At 45.2% G+C, this 24,638-nt stretch overlaps 1 protein-coding gene across 2 annotated transcripts in view; it reads right to left on the bottom strand.

The window, feature by feature from the left end:
- Positions 1-24,638, bottom strand: part of LOC124039703 (uncharacterized protein C8orf34 homolog) — a 198,383-nt gene that overhangs the window by 12,270 nt on the left and 161,475 nt on the right. For both annotated transcript variants that reach the window (XM_046355955.1, XM_046355956.1), the window contains 2 exons: positions 22,314-22,516; positions 22,074-22,147 (listed from right to left, as the gene is read on the bottom strand). In XM_046355955.1, the coding sequence (XP_046211911.1) occupies positions 22,074-22,147; positions 22,314-22,516 (277 nt within the window). The remainder of the gene's footprint in view (positions 1-22,073; positions 22,148-22,313; positions 22,517-24,638) is intronic.

Here is a 24,638-nt window from a genome sequence, read left to right as displayed (position 1 = left end):
TGTTTGTGGCCCTTATGAGACTCCAAATGAACCTAAAGTATGTAGGCTCAAGTATTCCAGGTGGCTATATGTCTGGAGACGTAATGAGCCAGCTAAACAATGCAGAGTGTTGTAGTCCACAGACCGACTGCTTTAACTACTGACTAACTGGCTCACTGGCTGGCATGCTGGCTGACTTGCTGGCTAACTGACTTGCTGGCTGGCTGACTAAACATGTTCTTTATCTCCCATACAGCATGTTGCCTATTGAGACCCTCTAGACCTGACTGTAACACTTGAAACTGGACATACACAGATGTAGCCTAAATGACACCGTATTCCCCAGCTACATAATACTCTTGTCTAGTGGTCATAACCACTGGTCAAAGGTCAAATAAAGTTTAAGTCGGAAGTTTACATACACCTTAGCCAAATATATTTAAACTCAGTTTTTCACAATTCCTGACATTTAATCCTAGTAAAAATTCCCTGTCTTAGGTCAGTTAGGATCACCACTTTATTTTAAGAATGTGAAATGTCAAAATAATAGTAGAGAGAATTATTTATTTCAGCTTTCATTTCTTTCATCACATTCCCAGTGGGTCAGAAGTTGACGTACACTCAGTTAGTATTTGGTAGCATTTCCTTTAAATTGCTCAACTTTGATCAAACGTTTCAGGTAGCCTTCCACAAGCTTCCCACAATAAATTGGGTGAATTTTGGCCCATTCCTCTTGGAGCTGGTGTAACTGAGTCAGGTTTGTAGGCCTCCTTGCTCCCAAACACTTTTCAGTTCTGCCCACAAATGTTTCATGGGATTGAGGTCAGGGCTTTGTGATGGCCACTCCAATACCTTGACTTTGTTGTCCTTAAGACATTTTGCCACAACTTTGGAAGTATGTTTGGGGTCATTGTTCATTTGGAAGACCCATTTGCAACCACGCTTTAACTTCCCTTTCTGATGTCTTGAGATGTTGCTTCAATATATCCACATCATTTTCCTGCCTCACGATGCCATCTATTTTGTGAAGTGCACCAGTCCCTGCTGCAGCAAAGCACCCCCGTGCTTCACGGTTGGGATGGTGTACTTCGGCCTGTAATGCTCCCCCTTTCTCCTCCAAACATAACAATGGTCATTATGGCCATACAGTTCTATTTTTGTTTCATCAGATCAGAGGACATTTCTCCAAAAAGTCCAAAAAGTGTCCCCATGTGAAGTTGCAAACCGTAGTCAGGCTTTTTTTATGGTGGGTTTGGAGCAGTGGCTTCTTTCTTGCTGAGCAGCCTTTCAGGTTATGTCGATATAGGACTCGTTTTACTGTGGATATAGATACTTTTGTACCTGTTTCCTCCAGCTTCTTCACAAAGGTCCTTGTTCTGGGATTGATTTGCACTTTTCGCAGGACGTTCATCTCTAGGAGACAGAACGCGTCTCCTTCCTGAGCGGTATGACGGCTGCATGGTGCCATGGTGTTTAAACTTGCGTACTATTGTTTGTACAGATGAACATGGAACCTTCAGGCGTTTGAAAATTGGGGTCAATAATTTAGGTCTTGGCTGATTTCTTTTAATTTTCCCATGATGTCAAGCAGAGGCACTGTTTTGAAGGTAGGCCTTGAAATACGTCCACAGGCACACTTCCAATTGACTCAAATGATGTCAATTAGCCTATCAGAAGATTCTAAAGTCATGACATAATTTTCTGGAATTTTACAAGCTGTTTAAAGGCACAGTCAACTTAGTGTATGTGAACTTCTGACCCACTGGAATTGTGATACAGTGAATTATAAGTGGAATAATCTGTCTGTAAACAATTGTTGGAAAAATTACTTGTGTCATGCACAAAGTATCTACTTGCCGAAACTATAGTTTGTTAACAAGACATTTGTGGAGTGATTGAAAAATAAGTTTTAATGACCCCAATCAAAGTCTATGTAAACTTCTGACTTCAACTGTACAAAACATCCTTCTTTAACCTGTCTCCTCCCTGTCACGTGTGACTAGGGTGGGCATTCTATGTTCATTTTCTATGTTTTGTATTTCTTTGTTGTTTGGCCAGTGTGGTTCTCAATCAGGGGCAGCTGTCTATCGTTGTCTCTGTTTGAGAACCATACTTAGGTAGCTTTTTCCCACAGGGTTTTTGTGGGTAGTTGTTTTCTGTTTTTGTGTCTGCACCAGACAGAACTGTTTCTGTTATTCCCTTTGTTATTTTTATATTATGTGTTCAGTGTCATGTTTTGTCATATATTGTCTTGTCCTTGTGCTTTCCCTTCTGTTCGTTTCCCCCTGCTGGTCTTATTAGGTTCGTTCCCTCTTTCTATCCCTCTCTCTCCCCCTCCCTCTCTCTCTTCTCTCTATCGTTCCGTTCCTGCTCCCAGCTGTTCCTCATTCTCCTAACTCACTCATTTACTCTTTTCACACCTGTCCCCTATTTTGCCCTCTGATTAGAGCCCCTATTTCTCCCCTTGTTTTCCGCTTCTGTCCTTGTCGGATCCTTGTATGATGTTCGCTGTTCTGTGTCCTGGTCTCGCCCTGTCGTGTTTTGTCTTCTTCAGATGCTGCGTGTGAGCAGGTGTCTTAGTCTGCTACGGTCGGTGCCTTCCCTAAGCAACCTGCAGTCTATGGTCGAGTCTCCAGTCGGTCCTTGCTACTACGAGTGGATTTAAGTTTTTCCTGTTTTGTTTTCTCCTTGTTATATCCAGGATTATTACTTTTGTCTTTTACTGGAATAAAGACTCTATTTTCGTTAAGTCGCTTTTGGGTCCTCATTCACCAGCATAACATTCAGTGTCAATAAAATAACATGAACACGTACCACGCTGCGCTTTGGTCCTCACCTTCTTCCACCAACAGCCGTTACACTCCCCTTCATCTACACTAAATGAAGTGGATTTAACAAGTGATATCAATTAGGGATCATAGCATTCACCTGGATTCACCTGGTCAGTCTATGTCATGGAAGGAGCAGGTGTTCTTAATGTTTTGTACAGTCAGTATATATTATATATAGGGAGTCGTGTCTGTTTAGTCCCCCTGATGAAAACAACATCCATCTATTCACCAAGTTATGCTTTGATTCTTGGCATACTTTGTCTGTTTACATTGTGATGTTATCTAGGGAGGTGAATTAATAGAAGGTTGTGTGTATATTGGAATCCTGTGTGTCTTGCTTGGCTTTAGGACTCTACAGTACCATGTGGAAGGGCCCCTGTAGCCTTTAGGACTGTAGACTACCATGTGGATGGGCCCCTGTAGTCTTTAGGACTCTACAGCACCATGTGGAAGGGCCCCTGTAGTCTTTAGGACTGTACAGCACCATGTGGAAGGGCCCCTGTAGTCTTTAGGACTGTACAGCACCATGTGGAAGGGCCCCTGTAGTCTTTAGGACTCTACAGTACCATGTGGAAGGGCCCCTGTAGTCTTTAGGACTGTACACTACCATGTGGAAGGGCCCCTGTAGTCTTTAGGACTGTACACTACCATGTGGAAGGGCCCCTGTAGTCTTTAGGACTGTACAGCACCATGTGGAAGGGCCACTGTAGTCTTTAGGACTCTACAGCACCATGTGGAAGGGCCACTGTAGTCTTTAGGACTCTACCAGCACCATGTGGAAGGGCCCCTGTAGTCTTTAGGACTCTACAGCACCATGTGGAAGGGCCCCTGTAGTCTGTACACTACCATGGACCCCTGTACTTTAGCACTCATGTACCATGGGAAGGGCCCCTGTAGTCTTTAGGACTGTACAGCACCATGTGGAAGGGCCCCTGTAGTCTTTAGGACTCTACAGTGCCATGTGGAAGGGCCCCTGTAGCCTATAGGACTGTACAGCACCATGTGGAAGGGCCCCTGTAGTCTTTAGTCACTTCATGATATACGGTTGTGATTACCGTCATGATTACCTCTACTCCTAAGTGTACGTCTGTACGTGTGTATGTGTGTGCCAGGTTGGATTCCCACATGGGCCAGTGAATATTATTTTGGTCCAAAAGAACCAAATGGTCTTGCAAATATTGCAGCGCATTGATCAAATTGGAAAGCTGTTACACTGGCTTTGATATCGCCTGGATGGAATTTCTTATTTTATCTATCTGGCTGTACTGTGTGAGCTTTGTCTGCCTATTGTGATGTGGACACAGCCTCTGCGTCCCAAATGGTAACCTATTCCCTATATAGTGCACTACCTACAGGATTCTCGTCAAAAGTAGTGCACTATATAGGGAATAGGAAGCCATTTGGAATGCAGAGAGCATCTGCTTTTGGTGAAATAGATCACAGCTTTCAACTGCAGATGGTTACACTTGGACCTAGTGTCAGAAAATCAGAAAAACCTGCCTTTTGGAATATCCTTCGCTTCCAGACATTTAAGAAATGGTCAAAGTAGTGCACGATAGAGGGAGTAGGGCTCTGGACGTAAGTAGTTGACTATAGAGGGAGTAGGACTCTGGTCATAAGTAGTTCACTATAGAGGGAGTAGGGCTCTGGACGTAAGTAGTGCACGATAGAGGGAGTAGGGCTCTGGACGTAAGTAGTTGACTATAGAGGGAGTAGGACTCTGGTCATCAGTAGGTGACTATAGAGGGAGTAGGACTCTGGTCATAAGTAGTTCACTATAGAGGGAGTAGGGCTCTGGACGTAAGTAGTTGACTATAGAGGGAGTAGGGCTCTGGACATAAGTAGTTGACTATAGAGGGAGTAGGACTCTGGACATAAGTAGTTGACTATAGAGGGAGTAGGGCTCTGGACATAAGTAGTTGACTATAGAGGGAGTAGGGCTCTGGACATAAGTAGTTGACTATAGAGGGAGTAGGGCTCTGGACATAAGTAGTTGACTATAGAGGGAGTAGGGCTCTGGACATAAGTAGTTGACTATAGAGGGAGTAGGGCTCTGGACATAAGTAGTTGACTATAGAGGGAGTAGGACTCTGGACATAAGTAGTTGACTATAGAGGGAGTAGGACTCTGGACATAAGTAGTTGACTATAGAGGGAGTAGGGCTCTGGACATAAGTAGTTGACTATAGAGGGAGTAGGGCTCTGGACATAAGTAGTTGACTATAGAGGGAGTAGGGCTCTGGTCATAAGTAGTTGACTATAGAGGGAGTAGGACTCTGGACATAAGTAGTTGACTATAGAGGGAGTAGGGCTCTGGACATAAGTAGTTGACTATAGAGGGAGTAGGGCTCTGGACATAAGTAGTTGACTATAGAGGGAGTAGGGCTCTGGACATAAGTAGGTGACTATAGAGGGAGTAGGGCTCTGGACATAAGTAGTTGACTATAGAGGGAGTAGGGCTCTGGTCATAAGTAGTTGACTATAGAGGGAGTAGGGCTCTGGACATAAGTAGTTGACTATAGAGGGAGTAGGGCTCTGGTCATAAGTAGTTGACTATAGAGGGAGTAGGGCTCTGGACATAAGTAGTTGACTATAGAGGGAGTAGGGCTCTGGTCATCAGTAGGTGACTATAGAGGGAGTAGGACTCTGGTCATAAGTAGGTGACTATAGAGGGAGTAGGGCTCTGGACATAAGTAGTTGACTATAGAGGGAGTAGGGCTCTGGGCATAAGTAGTTGACTATAGAGGGAGTAGGGCTCTGGACATAAGTAGTTGACTATAGAGGGAGTAGGGCTCTGGACATAAGTAGTTGACTATAGAGGGAGTAGGACTCTGGACATAAGTAGTTGACTATAGAGGGAGTAGGGCTCTGGACATAAGTAGTTGACTATAGAGGGAGTAGGGCTCTGGACATAAGTAGTTGACTATAGAGGGAGTAGGACTCTGGACATAAGTAGTTGACTATAGAGGGAGTAGGGCTCTGGTCATCAGTAGGTGACTATAGAGGGAGTAGGGCTCTGGTCATAAGTAGTTGACTATAGAGGGAGTAGGGCTCTGGTCATAAGTAGTTGACTATAGAGGGAGTAGGGCTCTGGTCATAAGTAGTTGACTATAGAGGGAGTAGGGCTCTGGTCATAAGTAGTTGACTATAGAGGGAGTAGGGCTCTGGTCATAAGTAGTTGACTATAGAGGGAGTAGGGCTCTGGTCATCAGTAGGTGACTATAGAGGGAGTAGGGCTCTGGTCATAAGTAGGTGACTATAGAGGGAGTAGGGCTCCAGTCCCGAGAGAGAGACTGAGTCACTCCTGTCTGAGACATAAGTAGGTGACTATAGAGGGAGTAGGGCTCTGGACATAAGTAGTTGACTATAGAGGGAGTAGGACTCTGGTCATAAGTAGTTGACTATAGAGGGAGTAGGGCTCTGGTCATAAGTAGTTGACTATAGAGGGAGTAGGGCTCTGGTCATCAGTAGGTGACTATAGAGGGAGTAGGGCTCTGGTCATAAGTAGGTGACTATAGAGGGAGTAGGGCTCCAGTCCCGAGAGAGAGACTGAGTCACTCCTGTCTGAGACATAAGTAGGTGACTATAGAGGGAGTAGGGCCCTGGACATAAGTAGTTGACTATAGAGGGAGTAGGACTCTGGACATAAGTAGTTGACTATAGAGGGAGTAGGGCTCTGGTCATCAGTAGGTGACTATAGAGGGAGTAGGGCTCTGGTCATAAGTAGTTGACTATAGAGGGAGTAGGGCTCTGGTCATAAGTAGTTGACTATAGAGGGAGTAGGGCTCTGGTCATAAGTAGTTGATTATAGAGGGAGTAGGGCTCTGGTCATAAGTAGTTGACTATAGAGGGAGTAGGGCTCTGGTCATCAGTAGGTGACTATAGAGGGAGTAGGGCTCTGGTCATAAGTAGGTGACTATAGAGGGAGTAGGGCTCCAGTCCCGAGAGAGAGACTGAGTCACTCCTGTCTGAGACATAAGTAGGTGACTATAGAGGGAGTAGGGCTCCAGTCCCGAGAGAGAGACTGAGTCACTCCTGTCTGAGACATAAGTAGGTGACTATAGAGGGAGTAGGGCTCCAGTCCCGAGAGAGAGACTGAGTCACTCCTGTCTGAGACATAAGTAGGTGACTATAGAGGGAGTAGGGCTCCAGTCCCGAGAGAGAGACTGAGTCACTCCTGTCTGAGACATAAGTAGGTGACTATAGAGGGAGTAGGGCTCCAGTCCCGAGAGAGAGACTGAGTCACTCCTGTCTGAGACATAAGTAGGTGACTATAGAGGGAGTAGGGCTCCAGTCCCGAGAGAGAGACTGAGTCACTCCTGTCTGAGACATAAGTAGGTGACTATAGAGGGAGTAGGACTCCAGTCCCGAGAGAGAGACTGAGTCATTCCTGTCTGAGACATAAGTAGGTGACTATAGAGGGAGTAGGGCTCCAGTCCCGAGAGAGAGACTGAGTCACTCCTGTCTGAGACATAAGTAGGTGACTATAGAGGGAGTAGGACTCCAGTCCCGAGAGAGAGACTGAGTCACTCCTGTCTGAGACAGTCATTGCATTGTATTGATAATGATGTATGTTTAGATGACGACCCAAATGAGTCAAACTGTTTTTGTTTCATTTGTTTGTTGGACGCATCGATGCAAATCATTTGATTTCATCCAGATGAGCAACAAAGCAAAAGAACAACGTTTGTTGTGTTCATCTCTGAGATAAAGTACTTTTATAATTTGGTAATGAGTTATGATGAGGTCATTCATGTCAACGGCTAGAAAACCAATGTTGTATGAGTCCACTCCCAGCCAACACTGCAGAAACCCAAAGCCGAGCCCAAGGTGAACAAAGAAAATGGAAGAAAATCCTTTGGTGGTGATGCTTCTGTCCAACTAACAAACATGGATCTGATTTCTACCTAAATTAGATCCATGTTGAGAGAGAGAGGATGGAATCCAGATTGAAATCGTTCACTGTTTACGTGTGTGTGTGTGTGTGTGTGTGTGTGTGTGTGTGTGTGTGTGTGTGTGTGTGTGTGTGTGTGTGTGTGTGTGTGTGTGTGTGTGTGTGTGTGTGTGTGTGTGTGCGTGCGTGCGTGCGTGCGTGCGTGCGTGCGTGCGTGCGTGCGTGCTATGCGTGCGTGGTCAGCAGTAATATCCACCAGCACCACTAACAGGGAGTTTTTGGGTCCCAGTCGGCCCCGGTGCACAGCAGGACTGTGAGGGCTGTGTGCATGCAGTCATCAGCCTCAATCACCTTGGTGGTGGTGAAGAAGAAGAGCTAGAGAGACAGACCGACAGTATGCTGTCGGTTAAACACTGCCCTTTTGAGGGCAGGAAAAGGCCAGAAAAAGACTCCTGTCTGGGTTTCTTACTCTGGTCTACCATGAATGATAAAGTTCTGATCTATTCATAACTGGTAAGAAAGGTTGTCTATTTGGGGAAATATTGCTTCTAAGCCACGTTCATCACCTTTGATACTTGATACCTCATGGACCCTGGTAAAAAATGGTGCAATGTTTGGACTTCTGGTCTGCCCACATGACTCCTGGGCCACATGTTGCCCATCGCAGCGTGTTGTGGCCTGGTCTAGTGAGGGACTGCTAGTGGGCAACCCAAGTGGAACAGGAAGCAGCTAGGAACACACACACCACTAGCAAGACCACCACCGCTACCTCATCCCCTTTAAGACCACAGGTTGACCTCTTCAAACCACTTAATAGAAGGCATGCCTGTTGTTTTCAGAACATGAGGATGGAGGGAGAGATGAACGTGATAGGGAGGGATGGAGTGAGGGAAAGGACAGGAGGAGGAAGAGATGAACGAGAGGGAGGAAGAGATGGAGTGGGGGAAAGGACAGGAGGGAGGGAGGGAGGGAGGGAGGGAGGGAGGGAGGGAGGGAGGGAGGGAGGGGGAGGGAGGGAGGGAGGGAGGGAGGGATGAGAGTGCGAGGGAGTGATGGAGGGGGAGCAAAAGGGGGTAGAGGGAAAAGAGGAAGAGAAAGTAATCCAATATGATTTAGTCTTATTTCTTCCTTTGTCTGCATGTGTCCCTTGTGTTTTCTGACAGCTCGCTGAAAACAACTGGTTGATTTATGGGCTGAACCCTGCATGTGAGAGACAGCTCAACAACACATCTGGTTTGTTTCCTCATTGTTTGGTGTAAAAATTGTATCTTTTAAAAGGTTATTCATAATAACGTTGTTTACCTGGTATGATATGATATTTGTTAGAAGGCGTTTTTGGGGTATCAAAAAAAATATCAAAAAAGTATCATCAACAATACAGTTTTTGAAGAGCGTATTACTGTCTCTGTAAGCTGTCAAATAATTGTAAGTGGTGGGATCTGAAACTCGGTCTCCCAGCGTGGAAAACAAACATATTAACCATTAGACAATGAGGAAATTCCCCTTGGGCAGTGGGTGCCACTGACTTTAAGTCCATCTCACTTCACTACATAACGATCAACAGTAACATACAGTACGTTTAGCCGAACTATTGTTTTCAGCATGTTTGGCATGACAAGGAACCATATAGGAGTTAGCTGCAACACACACAGACCTGGGACCAGGCTAATAATGTAGATTACAGTGAGAAATATACAGTGCCTTCAGAAAGTATTGTCATGCTGTCATGCTGGGTCTTTCAGCATGACAATGTTATGGCAAGCCTAAATCAAATCAAATGTATTTATATAGCCCTTCTTACATCATATATCAACGTGCTGTACAGAAACCCAGCCTGAAACCCCAAACGGCAAGCAATGCAGGTGTAGAAGCACGTACAAAATAACTTCAGGAGTAAAAATGTGCTTAACAAGTCACATAATAAGTTACATGGACTCACTCTGTGTGCATTAATAGTGTTTTAACATAATATTTGAATGACTACCTCATCTCTGTGCCCAATCACACCACCCGGGGAACAAAGGAGTGGCTTCGTAAGAAGCATTTCAAGGTCCTGGAGTGGCCTAGCCAGTCTCCAGATCTCAACCCCATAGAAAATCTTTGGAGGGAGTTGAAAGTCCGTGTTGCCCAGCAACAGCCCCAAAACATCACTGCTCTAGAGGAGATCTGCATGGAGGAATGGGCCAAAATACCAGCAACAGTGTGTGAAAACCTTGTGAAGACTTACAGAAAACATTTGACCTCTGTCATTGCCAACAAAGGGTATATAACAAAGTATTGAGATAAACTTTTGTTATTGACCAAATACTTATTTTCCACCATATTTTGCAAATAAATTCATTAAAAATCCTACAATGTGATTTTCTGGATTTTTTTTCTAATTTTGTCTGTCATAGTTGAAGTGAAAATTACAGGCCTCTCTCATATTTTCAAGTGGGAGAACTTGCACAATTGGTGGCTGACTAAATACTTTTTTGCCCCACTGTATGGGTAGATGGGTAAAAAAAAATATGTTTGGGGCAAATCAAACAACACATTACTGAGTACCACTCTCCATATTTTCAAGCATAATGGTGGCTGTATTATGTTATGGGTAATTTACATTTACATTTAAGTCATTTAGCAGACGCTCTTATCCAGAGCGACTTGTAATGTTTGTAATCGTTAAGGACTGGGGAGTTTTTCAGGATAAAACATAAATGGAATGGAGCTACTGTAAGCACAGGAAAAATCCTAGAGGAAAACCTGGTTCAGTCTGCTTTCCACCAGACCCTGGGAGATTAATCCATCTATTCAGAAAACATAAAACACAAGGCCAAATCTACACTGGAGTTGCTTAACAAGAAGAAAGTGAATGTTCCCTAAGTGGCCAAGTTACAGTTTTGACTTAAACCTGCTTGAAAACTTATGGCACGACCTGAAAATGGTTGTCTAGCAATGATCAACAACCAATTTGACAGCGTTTTAAGAATTTGGAAAAGAATACGGGCAAATGTTTCACAATCCAGGTGTAGAAAGCTCTTAGAGACTTACCCAGAAAGACCCACAGCTGTAATCACTGCCAAAGGTGATTCTAACATGTATTGACTCAGGGGGTTGAGTACTTATCTAACCAAGATATGTTTGTTTTATTCTTCATACATTTTTTACAAACGTTAGAGTATTTTGTGGAGATCATTGACCAAAAAAATATTAATAAATCCATTTTAGTCCCACTTTCTAACACACAAATTGGGGAGAAAACTAAAGGGGTGTGAATACTTTTTGAAGGCACTGTAGTTAAAGTAACCGTCCAGTGAAAATCTTTTCATATTCTGTTAAGTAATACCCAGACAATGTTGTCGTTCTGTATTCATGTTTGTGGCCAAAGCATAAATTGGAGAAAAAAAAACAGCAGGTTGATGTTTATTATCATGAATCTTGCCCTGGAGGCAGAACTGAGTGGTTTTCGTTAGATGGGCCAGCTGCAAAGTCAAAATTGTCTATATCGTAAAAATGTATTAAAACAAACATTTAAGGTTAGGCATTAGGGTTAACAGTGTGGTTAAGGTTAGGGTTAAAGTTACAGGAAAAATCAGATTATATGACTTTGTAGCTATGCCAGCTAGTGACCACTCTGAAGAACTGCCTCCAGTCCATGAGTCATCTCAATAAATACCAACCTGCATGAAGAAAAAAAAATGATGACATTGAATCAACGTGGAAAACTGATTGGATTTGTAAAAAGTAATAAAGGGAATTCCGTATTTTTTTCACCCAACTTTTAACCTAAATCCAAAGACATGGTGTCATTTCTTTTCATTTCGCGTTTTCATTTCACGCGGGACAGGGTAAGTTAAGTTGAGCCGCGGGACAGGGTAAGTTGAGTTGAGCCGCGGGACAGGGTAAGTTAAGTTGAGCAGCGGGACAGGGTAGGTTAAGTTGAGCCGAGGGACAGGGTAAGTTAAGTTGAGCAACGGGACAGGGTAAGTTAAGTTGAGCAGCGGGACAGGGTAAGTTAAGTTGAGCAGCGGGACAGGGTAAGTTAAGTTGAGCAGAGGGACAGGGTAAGTTAAGTTGAGCAGAGGGACAGGGTAAGTTAAGTTGAGCAGAGGGACAGGGTAAGTTAAGTTGAGCCGCGGGACAGGGTAAGTTAAGTTGAGCAGAGGGACAGGGTAAGTTAAGTTGAGCAGAGGGACAGGGTAAGTTAAGTTGAGCAGAGGGACAGGGTAAGTTAAGTTGAGCAGCGGGACAGGGTAAGTTAAGTTGAGCCGCGGGACAGGGTAAGTTAAGTTGAGCAGCGGGACAGGGTAAGTTAAGTTGAGCAGAGGGACAGGGTAAGTTAAGTTGAGCAGCGGGACAGGGTAAGTTAAGTTGAGTCGCGGGACAGGGTAGGTTAAGTTGAGCCGAGGGACAGAGTAAGTTAAGTTGAGCCGCGGGACAGGGTAAGTTAAGTTGAGCCGCGGGACAGGGTAAGTTAAGTTGAGCAGCGGGACAGGGTAAGTTAAGTTGAGCCGCGGGACAGGGTAAGTTACGTTGAGCCGAGGGACAGGGTAAGTTAAGTTGAGCCGCGGGACAGGGTAAGTTAAGTTGAGCAGAGGGACAGGGTAAGTTAAGTTGAGCCGAGGGACAGGGTAAGTTAAGTTGAGCCGCGGGACAGGGTAAGTTAAGTTGAGCAGCGGGACAGGGTAAGTTAAGTTGAGCCGCGGGACAGGGTAAGTTACGTTGAGCCGAGGGACAGGGTAAGTTAAGTTGAGCCGCGGGACAGGGTAAGTTAAGTTGAGCAGAGGGACAGGGTAAGTTAAGTTGAGCAGCGGGACAGGGTAAGTTAAGTTGAGCCGCGGGACAGGGTAAGTTAAGTTGAGCAGAGGGACAGGGTAAGTTAAGTTGAGCAGAGGGACAGGGTAAGTTAAGTTGAGCAGAGGGACAGGGTAAGTTAAGTTGAGCAGCGGGACAGGGTAAGTTAAGTTGAGCAGAGGGACAGGCTAAGTTAAGTTGAGCAGAGGGACAGGGTAATTTAAGTTGAGCAGAGGGACAGGGTAAGTTAAGTTGAGCCGCGGGACAGGGTAAGTTAAGTTGAGCCGCGGGACAGGGTAAGTTAAGTTGAGCAGAGGGACAGGGTAAGTTAAGTTGAGCAGAGGGACAGGGTAAGTTAAGTTGAGCAGAGGGACAGGGTAAGTTAAGTTGAGCAGCGGGACAGGGTAAGTTAAGTTGAGCCGCGGGACAGGGTAAGTTAAGTTGAGCAGAGGGACAGGGTAAGTTAAGTTGAGCAGAGGGACAGGGTAAGTTAAGTTGAGCAGAGGGACAGGACAGAGGGACAGGGTAAGTTAAGTTGAGCAGAGGGACAGGGTAAGTTAAGTTGAGCAGCGGGACAGGGTAAGTTAAGTTGAGCCGCGGGACAGGGTAAGTTAAGTTGAGCAGAGGGACAGGGTAAGTTAAGTTGAGCAGAGAGACAGGGTAAGTTAAGTTGAGCAGCGGGACAGGGTAAGTTAAGTTGAGCAGAGGGACAGGGTAAGTTAAGTTGAGCAGCGGGACAGGGTAAGTTAAGTTGAGCAGAGGGACAGGGTAAGTTAAGTTGAGCAGCGGGACAGGGTAAGTTAAGTTGAGTCGCGGGACAGGGTAGGTTAAGTTGAGCCGAGGGACAGGGTAAGTTAAGTTGAGCAGCGGGACAGGGTAAGTTAAGTTGAGCCGCGGGACAGGGTATGTTAAGTTGAGCCGCGGGACAGGGTAAGTTAAATTGAGCCGCGGGACAGGGTAAGTTAAGTTGAACCGCGGGACAGGGCAGGTTAAGTTGCACCGCGGTACAGGGTAAGTTAAGTTGAGCAGCGGGACAGGGTAAGTTAAGTTGAGCCGCGGGACAGGGTAAGTTACGTTGAGCCGAGGGACAGGGTAAGTTAAGTTGAGCCGCGGGACAGGGTAAGTTAAGTTGAGCAGAGGGACAGGGTAAGTTAAGTTGAGCCGAGGGACAGGGTAAGTTAAGTTGAGCCGCGGGACAGGGTAAGTTAAGTTGAGCAGCGGGACAGGGTAAGTTAAGTTGAGCCGCGGGACAGGGTAAGTTACGTTGAGCCGAGGGACAGGGTAAGTTAAGTTGAGCCGCGGGACAGGGTAAGTTAAGTTGAGCAGAGGGACAGGGTAAGTTAAGTTGAGCAGCGGGACAGGGTAAGTTAAGTTGAGCCGCGGGACAGGGTAAGTTAAGTTGAGCAGAGGGACAGGGTAAGTTAAGTTGAGCAGAGAGACAGGGTAAGTTAAGTTGAGCAGCGGGACAGGGTAAGTTAAGTTGAGCAGAGGGACAGGGTAAGTTAAGTTGAGCAGCGGGACAGGGTAAGTTAAGTTGAGCAGAGGGACAGGGTAAGTTAAGTTGAGCAGCGGGACAGGGTAAGTTAAGTTGAGTCGCGGGACAGGGTAGGTTAAGTTGAGCCGAGGGACAGGGTAAGTTAAGTTGAGCAGCGGGACAGGGTAGGTTAAGTTGAGTCGCGGGACAGGGTAGGTTAAGTTGAGCCGAGGGACAGGGTAAGTTAAGTTGAGCCGGGACAGGGTAAGTTAAGTTGAGCCGCGGGACAGGGTAAGTTAAGTTGAGCCGCGGGACAGGGTATGTTAAGTTGAGCCGCGGGACAGGGCAGGTTAAGTTGCACCGCGGTACAGGGTAAGTTAAGTTGAGCAGCGGGACAGGGTAAGTTAAGTTGAGCCGCGGGACAGGGTAAGTTACGTTGAGCCGTGGGACAGGGTAAGTTAAGCCACCTACACATTTCTGTACTGAGGGAAATATTACCACTACCTTTTTAAAACCGTGTCTATCTTGATTTCCCACTCACAATTCAACACAATCACTGTTTGATATTTTAATCATTTTAACACAGGCTTAACACCTAACAAACACTTAACATGGGCCTGTTGTTACCTAATTTCACAGCAAGAATGCCTTGCATTATGCCTTGGAAGAAAACACTTAAATTTGCTCAACTTGCCATTGGCTCAAACATTGGCTCAACTTACCCCAAGGCAAACATTTTGACTATATTAGCCCACACAGCTACAAGGATGCACTTTCATGCTAGGTTTAGGACCTCATATTGAAGCTTATAGACACCCCAACTTAAAATGATCTACTTTGGTTTTAGATACAAGCATCATTAAACCTTGAACACGATAGATTAATTTGGTGAAAATCTGTTTTTTGGACCTAACTGTCTCACCACTTTTTCCATGTGGTTTCTTCCTTCACAGACTCCAAGAAATGATGACCTTATTCATTTTGTGTATAGTTTTCTCGAAACAGGGGTGGCTCAACTTACCCCTTTTGCTCAACTTGCTCCACTCTCCCTTACCATTTTTTGAAAGGAAAACTATTTCACTCATATTGTAAGTAATTATAGGTCACATTTCATAGAAATCTGGAAACTTTGGACAGTTCACTTAAGGTGTTGAACTCTCCTCCCTCCGTGTGTCTTTCATACACCCCCATTGCTTTGTCCTCGTCCCTTACCCGTCAGTTAATGATGGACTATTGTTGCGGGGACGCAGCAGCACCCTAGAACACCTCCATTGTTTGGCTGCCCTTGGAAGTGTCCAAAATGGCACCCTATCCTCTGTACAGTGCACTACTTTTGCCCTATGGATCCTGGTCAAAAATAGTACACTATATAGGGAATAGGGTGCCATTTGGGACACACATTTGGCCAGTTAATGATGAGCTATTGTTGAACTATAACAATCCAGCACTCCAGAAGACCATGGTTTGGCTGGCCTTGTGGATCCCAGCGTGTAGACAGTATGTCATAGTAGACCTGCCTTTGTAGACTCTCAGGAAAGGAGAGGGAAGGGAAGAGAGAGGGGAGGAGGAGAGGTGAGTAGTGGAAAGGAGAGGGAAGGGAAGAGAGAGGGGAGAAGAGGAGAGGGGAGTACAGGAAAGGAGAGAGGAGGGAAGAGAGAGGGGAGAAGAGAGGGGAGTAGAGGAAAGGAGAGAGAAGGGAAGAGGGAGGAGAGAAGAGGAGAGGGGAGTAGAGGGAAGGGAAGAGAGAGGGGAGAAGAGGAGAGGGAGGAGAAGAAAGGAGAGGAAAGGAGAAGAAAGGAGAAAGGAGAGGCTTGAATCAGGAGAGTAATTGTGTTATTGTCAATATCCTGTTTGCTGTTGGCTGCTCTGAATCAGTCGTGTCATTGGGTCTGTGTGCCTGGGAGCTGAACCGACCACATTCTACGTTAGTCCGCGTCACAATTGGCACCCTATCCCCTACATATTACAATTGGGCTCAGGTGAAGCGTAGTGCACCATATAGGGAATAAATTGGGTGTCATTTGGGATGCAGCCTAGGTGAGTCCATAGCCATTGCCAAGACAACAGGAATGTATTATCTGAAGCGATAGACCACATATTATTAATATCCTCCTGTAGCTGTGGGGTTAGGGTTGGGTTAGAGGGAGGATGATGGAGTGTGTGTATGTGTCTGTCGGTTTAGTTAGGGTTGTGTTAGGTTAGTTGAAGGATGATGGTGTGTGTGTGTGTGTGTGTGTGTGTGTGTGTGTGTGTGTGTGTGTGTGTGTGTGTGTGTGTGTGTGTGTGTGTGTGTGTGTGTGTGTGTGTGTGTGTGTGTGTGTGTGTGTGTGTGTGTGTGTGTGTGTGTGTGTGTGTGTGTGTTTTTTGATTTAGGATTGTGTTAGGTAAGCTGAAGGATGATGGAGTGGGTGTCCACGGATGCAATGGATAAAATCGTTTTTTATTGCAAAATAATTCTGGGTATCTGTTTTGTATTCACATGATCTTTTTTGTATTGATGTACACTGAGTGTACAAAACATTAAGAACACCTGCTCTTTCCCAGTGTGGATGATGGGGCGGCAGGGTAGCCTAGTGGTTAGGGCGTTGGACTAGTAACCGAAAGGTTGCAAGTTCAAATCACCGAGCTGACAAGGTACATATCTATTGTTCTGCCCCTGAACAGGCAGTTAACCCACTGTTCCTAGGCCGTCATTGAAAATAATAATTTGTTCTTAACTGACTTGCCTAGTTAAAAAAAAATTTTTTTAAAGGGGTTAATTAAAGATTTTTAAGCCTGGAGACAACTGAGACATGGATTGTGTACGTGTGCCATTCAGAGGGTGAATATGCAAAACAAACGATTTCAGTGCCTTTGAACGGGGCATGGTGGTAGGTGGTAGGTGCCAGGCACACTGTTTTGTGTCAAGAATTGCAACGCTGCTGGGTTTTTCACGCTCAACAGGTTCCTGTGTGTATCAAAATTGGTCCACCAGCCAACTTGACACAACTGTGGGAAGCATTGGAGTCAACATGGGTCAGCATTCCTGTGGAAGAGTCCAATTCCTGACTAATTTAAGCTGTTCTGAGGGCAAAATAGGGGTGCAATGCAATATTAGGAAGGTGTTCCCAATGTTTGGCATACTTTGGTGGATGTTAGCTAAAGTTTTATTAAATACATATACTTCAGAATTAATGTTATTAATATTGACAGTATGTGTTTTGCAACCAACTACATTGCAATAGCATGTATATGGCTGCTTGCTCTTAACCTACGCAGAAAACACTCAATGTGCCATAGTGATAAATATTAGCTTCAACAGCGTTACTTCTGATAAATCTCCTTGCTGTGTGGGATTAACCTTGCTGTGTGGGATTACTGCATGGCAAGTTTGATTGAACGTTGGCCCATGAAGAGTGAAAACTGAAAACTCGAAGGAAGGAAAAAAATCAAGCTCACGAAAGTTCAAAGAGTCAGCCTTTCTTTTCTAATACGGAGTGCGGTGCGGGAGAGCAAGGCGAGCGGTGCGGGTTCTAGCTCTGCTCTGCATGCAGTCACAAGCAATCAATTGCCGACAAACAGACTGTTTCTCTTAAAGTTGAATTAGTAGACTATATTTAGTAGAAACCACAGCAGTGCGATCTCTCCTCGCTCCTAGCTCTCCAGGCTCTTTGTTTCTCGGGTCCATTGGAGGTGAGTAATTTGCTATTGTTTGTTCTAACAAATGAAAACCTCAAGCAGCCGGGGGTTTGGGCTAAATTTAAATAAGGCATTAGTTATGACTCCTGGCTGATGGTGGCTTTGCATGTAAGTGTGTGTGTGTGTGTGTGTGTGTGTGTGTGTGTGTGTGTGTGTGTGTGTGTGTGTGTGTGTGTGTGTGTGTGTGTGTGTGTGTGTGTGTGTGTGTGTGTGTGTGTGTGTGTGTGTGTGTGTGTGTGTGTGTGTGTGTGCGTGTGCGTGTGTGTGTGCGCGCCGGGTCTGGTCTGGTGGGACTGGTGTGTGTTGGTAAGAGAGAGAGAAAGAAAGGGATGGAAAAGGCAAAGAGGATGAGGTGGATGCAGCAGGCCATGACTGGGCCTAGACACGCATGTTTGTTTGTTTGGCCAATGGCAGGTGAGCCAGGTATCATGTTAACAGCAACTACGGAGGTGGCACAGAATTGTCGGCTGTAGGCCCTACCCCTTTCACAATTCACCTTTCTTCGGTTACTCGCCTTCTTCTCAAAACACATTGGAGAAGAAGGTCTGAGGGGAAGGACCTCCTCCATTACAGTTGAGAAGGCGTTGAGGAAATAGGATGCAAGAAATCCCGGAAAGATGAATTGAGATAGAGCCCTAGTCTTGAGGGTACAATGGGGGGAAAGGCAGTGGTGGTCACAGACCAGATTCACTTAAGTTATTGGTCCTGGGCGGTTCAATTTCGGTGCCTGAGGGAAGCAATAACCACTGGTTTCTGTTTCTGTCTGCTAGGTATTTGCACTCACCTGGTGTCCCCGGTCTGAATCAGTCCCTGTGCATAAGCAGAGCATGAAAACCAGAAGTATTTTGGCCCTCCAGGACCGGAATGAAACAGTCCCAGCCTAGAGGAACCAGGGAGACTGGACACAAGTAAGGCAATGCAGGAGCTCCTACAGTTCTTCAGGATAGCTGTTTTCTAAACTCACTTTTTGCATTGAGACCATCATTGTGAACATGGAGTACCAAGACCACATGAAAGGAAACCACTAATATGGAAAGTCTGGAAATACTAGAGACTTTTGTAGGGGAATATGACAGCTATTGGGTTACCTAGGTTACGTCCCCAATGGCAACCTATTCCCCTTTGCAGTGCACTACTTTTTGACCAGGGCCAAATGGGTTCTGGTCAAAAGTTGTGCACTATATATGGATTAGGGTGTCATTCATGACACCTCCCTGGAGTATAAAACATTGAGATTAGGTCTGCCGATAATCAGGTGTATAATATATTACCATAGAGGTGTGGGAGCATGCTGGCTCCATTGATAAAGTGGAGAGGTGGCCGGTGCCAAATACTAAAGACCCAGGAAGAGACGAGAGAGGTCACACACACACACACACACTTTGGAATAGAGGCCCTGCAATATATCAGCTGAACTACATCCAAATGGCCCTGGAAACATAAACCATCACATTCCTGCCCTGAAACATACACATAGCATTGCATCATGCTAATTATCTTGTTCTTGTTGCTTGTAAAATGTAAACATTTAGAAAAATCTTGACGACGGTAACACCCAGTTGAAGAGCGAGGTTTGATTAAACATAGTGCTTGACACTTATGAAGGAAATTGAGCAGAAATTCTTGGGAAATTACTCCGGCTGTTGCTTTAGGAACATAACCTTTATGAGTCAATTATCACCTAGAGAAGCTGGCACAGCTAGATGGTAGACCTAATGCTGTTGCAGCAGCATTAATGTTAACCATTAACAGCGTTCTGCTTTCTGCCATTCTGCCCTTGAGCAAGGCAGTTAACCCCCAACAACAACTGCTCCCCGGGCGCCGATGTCATGGACGTCGAATAAGCCCCCCACCCCCACCCCCACCCCCCGCACCTCTCTGATTCAGAGGTGTTTGGTTAAATGTGGAAGACACATTTCAGTTGTATACACATACGTGTGGTGTGTGTTCAGCTATCCAAGTCTGCTTTGTTTTATGGCTTAATGCTGGACTGTATAAAATACAAGATATCCTTTGCTAGGGGACAAACAGGAAGCCACTATAAAATGCCCTATTGACTGAAAACCAACTTCTATACAGAACATCCCATGTCTGTGTCTCATGATTGCCTCCCAAATGGCACCAAATTCCCTTCATACTAGTGCACTACTTTTCACCAGACCTCTATGGGCCATGGTTAAAAGGAGTGCCCAACATAGGGAGTAGGGTCCCATTTGGGACGCACCCAGTGAACCATAGGAAAGGCAGTGAGTGGAGATAGATACAGTAGATAGACAGACAGAGAGCTCGGCCATTGTATGACAGTAACCATTGTTTGTCCCAAGAAGTGACTCAACAGAACTCATTAAAGTATTACATGTTGTTTCCCATAGCTTGTTAGCTCCTCAGGGCACCAGAGCCCTGCAGGCCCAGTTAAACAAACATACTATTAGGAAGACAAATTACATTAGCCTTTCAAAAAGGGCCCAAAATAAGCCATTAAAGAGGAAAACAACCACATTTGGGTTGAGTTCCAAATGGCACCTTATTCCGTATGCAGTGCACTACTTACGACCAGGGGGCTCTGGTCAAAAGTAGTGCACTATGTAGGGAATAGGGTGCCATTTGGGTTGAATGGTAGGCTTTAAAAACAGCAGTAGGTGGCGGGAGAGAGACATTCACACTTGGTGTTTCCATATGGGAAACATTAGAATATTAAAAGCTTGCTCTTAACACTGCCAACCGCTCGAACCTATGGAGACTGTGTGAGGAGAGCAATGGATAGTACATGTGCTGTACTGTACAGTGGTGAAGACAGACAAAATCTTGAGTTACTTGTGTGTCAGTGCTGTGACCCATGGACTGCAGAGTGTAGGGAGCTGGATCGCCGAGGATGCAGTTGGTTCCCTGTAATGCAATCCGACACAATTGGGGGTGGCTGGTAGCCTCGAGGTTAGAGTGTTGGGTCAGTAACTGAAAGGACACTGGTTTGAATCCTGTAGCCGACAATGAAATAAATCTGTTGCTGTCCTCTTACACAAGGCACTTCGCCCCAATTACTCCAGGGTTGCTGGACAATCGTGACCCCACTCCCTGTGGCTTTCTCAGGAGGAGTTGGAATATACCAGAAACACATTTTCATGACACACTTGTACAAGACACACCCACAAGTGTGTATCCGGACAAATATAAGCAACCCCATCCCCTGAGTTATTATCATTATTAATCGAGTTGAACAATGAAGATATCAGATATTCTTTCTAGCAGCATTGAGAGAATGCTATTTACCCCATCAACGTCGACCCGGTTACCGCTTTGATTGAATATTGTCTCACACCAGTCCTGCTGCCAGTTAGTCTGGAGCCTCCGCCCATCTGGTGCGCACACACACACACACACACACACACACACACACACACACACACACACACACACACACACACACACACACACACACACACACACACACACACACACACACACACACACACACACACACACACACACACGAGGTGCAGCTCCAAATCCCTTTTATTTCTACAAAAAAAAGCTGTTAAAGGCTTTTCCAACACTTGGTGTGGATAATTAAGCATCAAGGTATCGGCGTCTGCATACACAGACTGCTTTATTAACAGCATGTGAGTGTCTGTGGCACCGCCACACTCAATCTGTCATGTGTTAGTTAGTTAGCTGTCAGATGGCTACATCAATGCAGCACCAGGTCTGCATCCCAAATAGCACCCTATTCCCTTTATAGTGTAGTACTTTTGACTAGGGCCCATGGGGAGGGGGGTTATATAGGGCATAGAGTGCTTTTTGGGGCAGACTCCAAATCCCTCTATGAACTCCCTTAGCAGGTGGAGTTATCACGAAAGCCAGCCAATGAACAATAATGAATTGAATGTGTTGTTTCGTCTACCTTTTTGCCTGTAGCTACATCTGTAGAGCACCTTATAAACCTCCATGATCTCCACAGTTGTCACGCAAACCAGTACGCAGAACAATAGTGAATTTCTCTTTACTAGCCCTTTATGTGGGGCAAGAGTATCATGATTCTAAATAGCCCCATCTCTGGTCGGTAGTTACAGATACATAGAAACGGATTAAAACCGAAACTCATCCTTTTAACAGACAAATGGCAGAAAAAGCCCTGAAACTATCGTAAAGTGACATTTAGGGAAACTATTGTAAAGTGATATGAAGGGAAAGTCTAATTAGATGTATCACTTGTTCCGCTGTATCACAGTTATATCGTCCATTGTGTAAACTGCCGTGTCCTGTAAAGATGGATGGTTAAAGCCTGGCCTTGGCCTAATAGCAGGGTTATTGAGACGGGTCTAGCTCTCAGTCTTACAAAACAGGTTGAGGGGGGGTGATAATTGATGAGGTAAGGTGAGCTGGATTGTTTGGTGACAGATGGTGGGAAGAAGAGAGGGAGGGACAGAACGATGGAAAACACTTACTGGGAAAGAGACCTGAGACACATTCTCGCATTCCTGGTCTCGAACCGGCGCTGTGTCCACCCCGGGAAAACAACCTACTCCAGACAACCCACAAACACACAGAAAGAAAGAGTAAGAGTAATGCCATATTTGACGTATCGAGAGCTGACAAGAGGATATACTGGGTAGGTCCTATTAGCTGCATCCTAATAGTGCGCTGTGCGCGATTTGGGATGCATACATTGTGTACTATTAACTTACAGGAGATATCAGGCACAGGTTGTAAGTGATGGGGGGGTCCACGAGGCCCATTTCCATCAGGAATGTTGACAGCAGCCTGCTCTGGGAGCAGGGGATGAGACGATCCATGGAGAGGTCCATGTTGAGGTGATCCATGCTGGGAGGGTCCATGGTGCTGGTCCTCTTCTGGTCTACTGGCATCTGACAGACTGTCCCCCTGCAGCCTGTAGAGACAAAACCGAACGTAGATAACGCACTCGACGACTACAGGCTGAACCACATGTCAACACAACTCACGCAAATCATCACACTTCACAACCCCTAACTTAAAACAAAACCTGTACACACTTTACGCTAAACATCCACTAGCTTTCAGAGGAGCAGCATTCACCCGAAGTCGGCTTGGAGCCTTCGAAGGCACAACACCGATGACACATTCTTCAATTACAGTGGGTCAAACGCTGAACACTTAACACACGACGCAAGGCACGTGCTTCCCTAGCTCTATAGCTAGTGTTAACACAGCACACAAACAATTCACGTCACAACCACGAAACACACACACACACACACACACACACACACACACACACACACACACACACACACACACACACACACACACACACACACACACACACACACACACACACACACACACACACACCAACCAACCGTTAGCGTTCAGATGAGCACCATTCCCCCTGAGAGGATATTTCAACAGAAGCAAACGATAACCCAAAGATAGGAAACGCTCCATAGACTTCCAATTTCCAGTGGGAACAGCACAGTATGCACACTACAGTAGTCCATATCTGATTCTCTACACACTAAACATATGTATTCATCAGCATATCAAACTACAAGTGCACATCTAGGATCAGGTGCCCCCCCCCCCCCCTCCCCTCTGTCCATGTAATATTTTTCACTCGGATCTAAATGACTAAACTGATCCTAGATCAAGTATTCTACTCTGATATGCTTAATAAATCAGGCCCTGAACCCTTCTATGAGAAGGACAGTGGGAACAGATAGGCTTCACTTGTCTAATCTACATCAGGGGAATGCATCGGGATGTGGACATGCATCAGGGAAGGTACCTCCAGACACAGTAACATAGCAGACCAGTTTAGGAATTCATATCCATCCACTCATCACAACTACAGTGAGATAGAATCTGTAGAGGCAGAACTATGCCCAAGCCAAACTCAGATAAAAGTATTATCATGTATAGCTGAAGTATAAGATGGTGCAGCCTACAGTTCATTTTGCTCAGTTTTGGAGTCAAACACACTTTGCAAAATGTTTGTTAACAGGGGCATAACTTTTACCGTGGATGGTAATGCCCCCCCCCTCCACTTTTAACCTGGGAATGTGATACAAAATAAGGCAACGGTGTGATTTAGGACCATGCAGACGTATCTGAGAGGTGGGGTAGGCTGTTTGGAGTGTTTAGCCGGCTGGATAAAAAATATATAGATATTATGCCCCCCCCCCACTTCTAAAACCAAAGTTGCGCCCCTGTTTGTTAATGTTTGTGTCAGTTGTTCACGTCGACAAGCCCATTCCTGTTGCTAGAAGCTTTCGAACATGCATTGGGTTTGTTATATAAATGATAACACACTAGTAGAAATGTTAAATATTGTCTATTTAGAATTCAAGTTCCATTTTATCACTGACCTTCAATATTCACCACTGCGGATTGTTGTGGAAACTCGTTAGCCAGTAGCTGTGAGGACTGAGCATGCTCAGAAATTACTATGCAGTATGTTGAGGTGTGTTTTCCTAATCTTTATCAGTTACATATTTATGTAAATGTATTAGCCATTGATATTTAAACCAGTGAAAGGTATTGATTATTGACTGAGATATTCATGTTATTTGTTGACATTTTGGATTACCGGTATCACAGTATTAGGGCTGGGTTTTGAATCTGTTCACTCTGCCTAGTTTGAAGGCACTCTGCCTAGTTTTAAGGCACTCTGCCTAGTTTTAAGGCACTCTGCCTAGTTTGAAGGCACTCTGCCTAGTTTTAAGGCACTCTGCCTAGTTTTAAGGCACTCTGCCTAGTTTGAATTCACTCTGCCTAGTTTGAATTCACTCTGCCTAGTTTTAAGGCACTCTGCCTAGTTTTAAGGCACTCTGCCTAGTTTTAAGGCACTCTGCCTAGTTTGAATTCACTCTGCCTAGTTTTAAGGCACTCTTCCTAGTTTGAATTCACTCTGCCTAGTTTTAAGGCACTCTGCCTAGTTTTAAGGCACTCTGCGTAGTTTTAAGGCACTCTGCCTAGTTTGAATTCACTCTGCCTAGTTGTAAGGCACTCTGCCTAGTTTGAATTCACTCTGC

The sequence above is a fragment of the Oncorhynchus gorbuscha genome, linkage group LG07, assembly GCF_021184085.1.
Source record: "Oncorhynchus gorbuscha isolate QuinsamMale2020 ecotype Even-year linkage group LG07, OgorEven_v1.0, whole genome shotgun sequence".
Taxonomy (NCBI): Eukaryota; Metazoa; Chordata; class Actinopteri; order Salmoniformes; family Salmonidae; genus Oncorhynchus; species Oncorhynchus gorbuscha.
The sequence above is the reverse complement of the archived record's forward strand: the minus strand, read 5'-3'. Positions and strand labels throughout refer to the sequence as shown.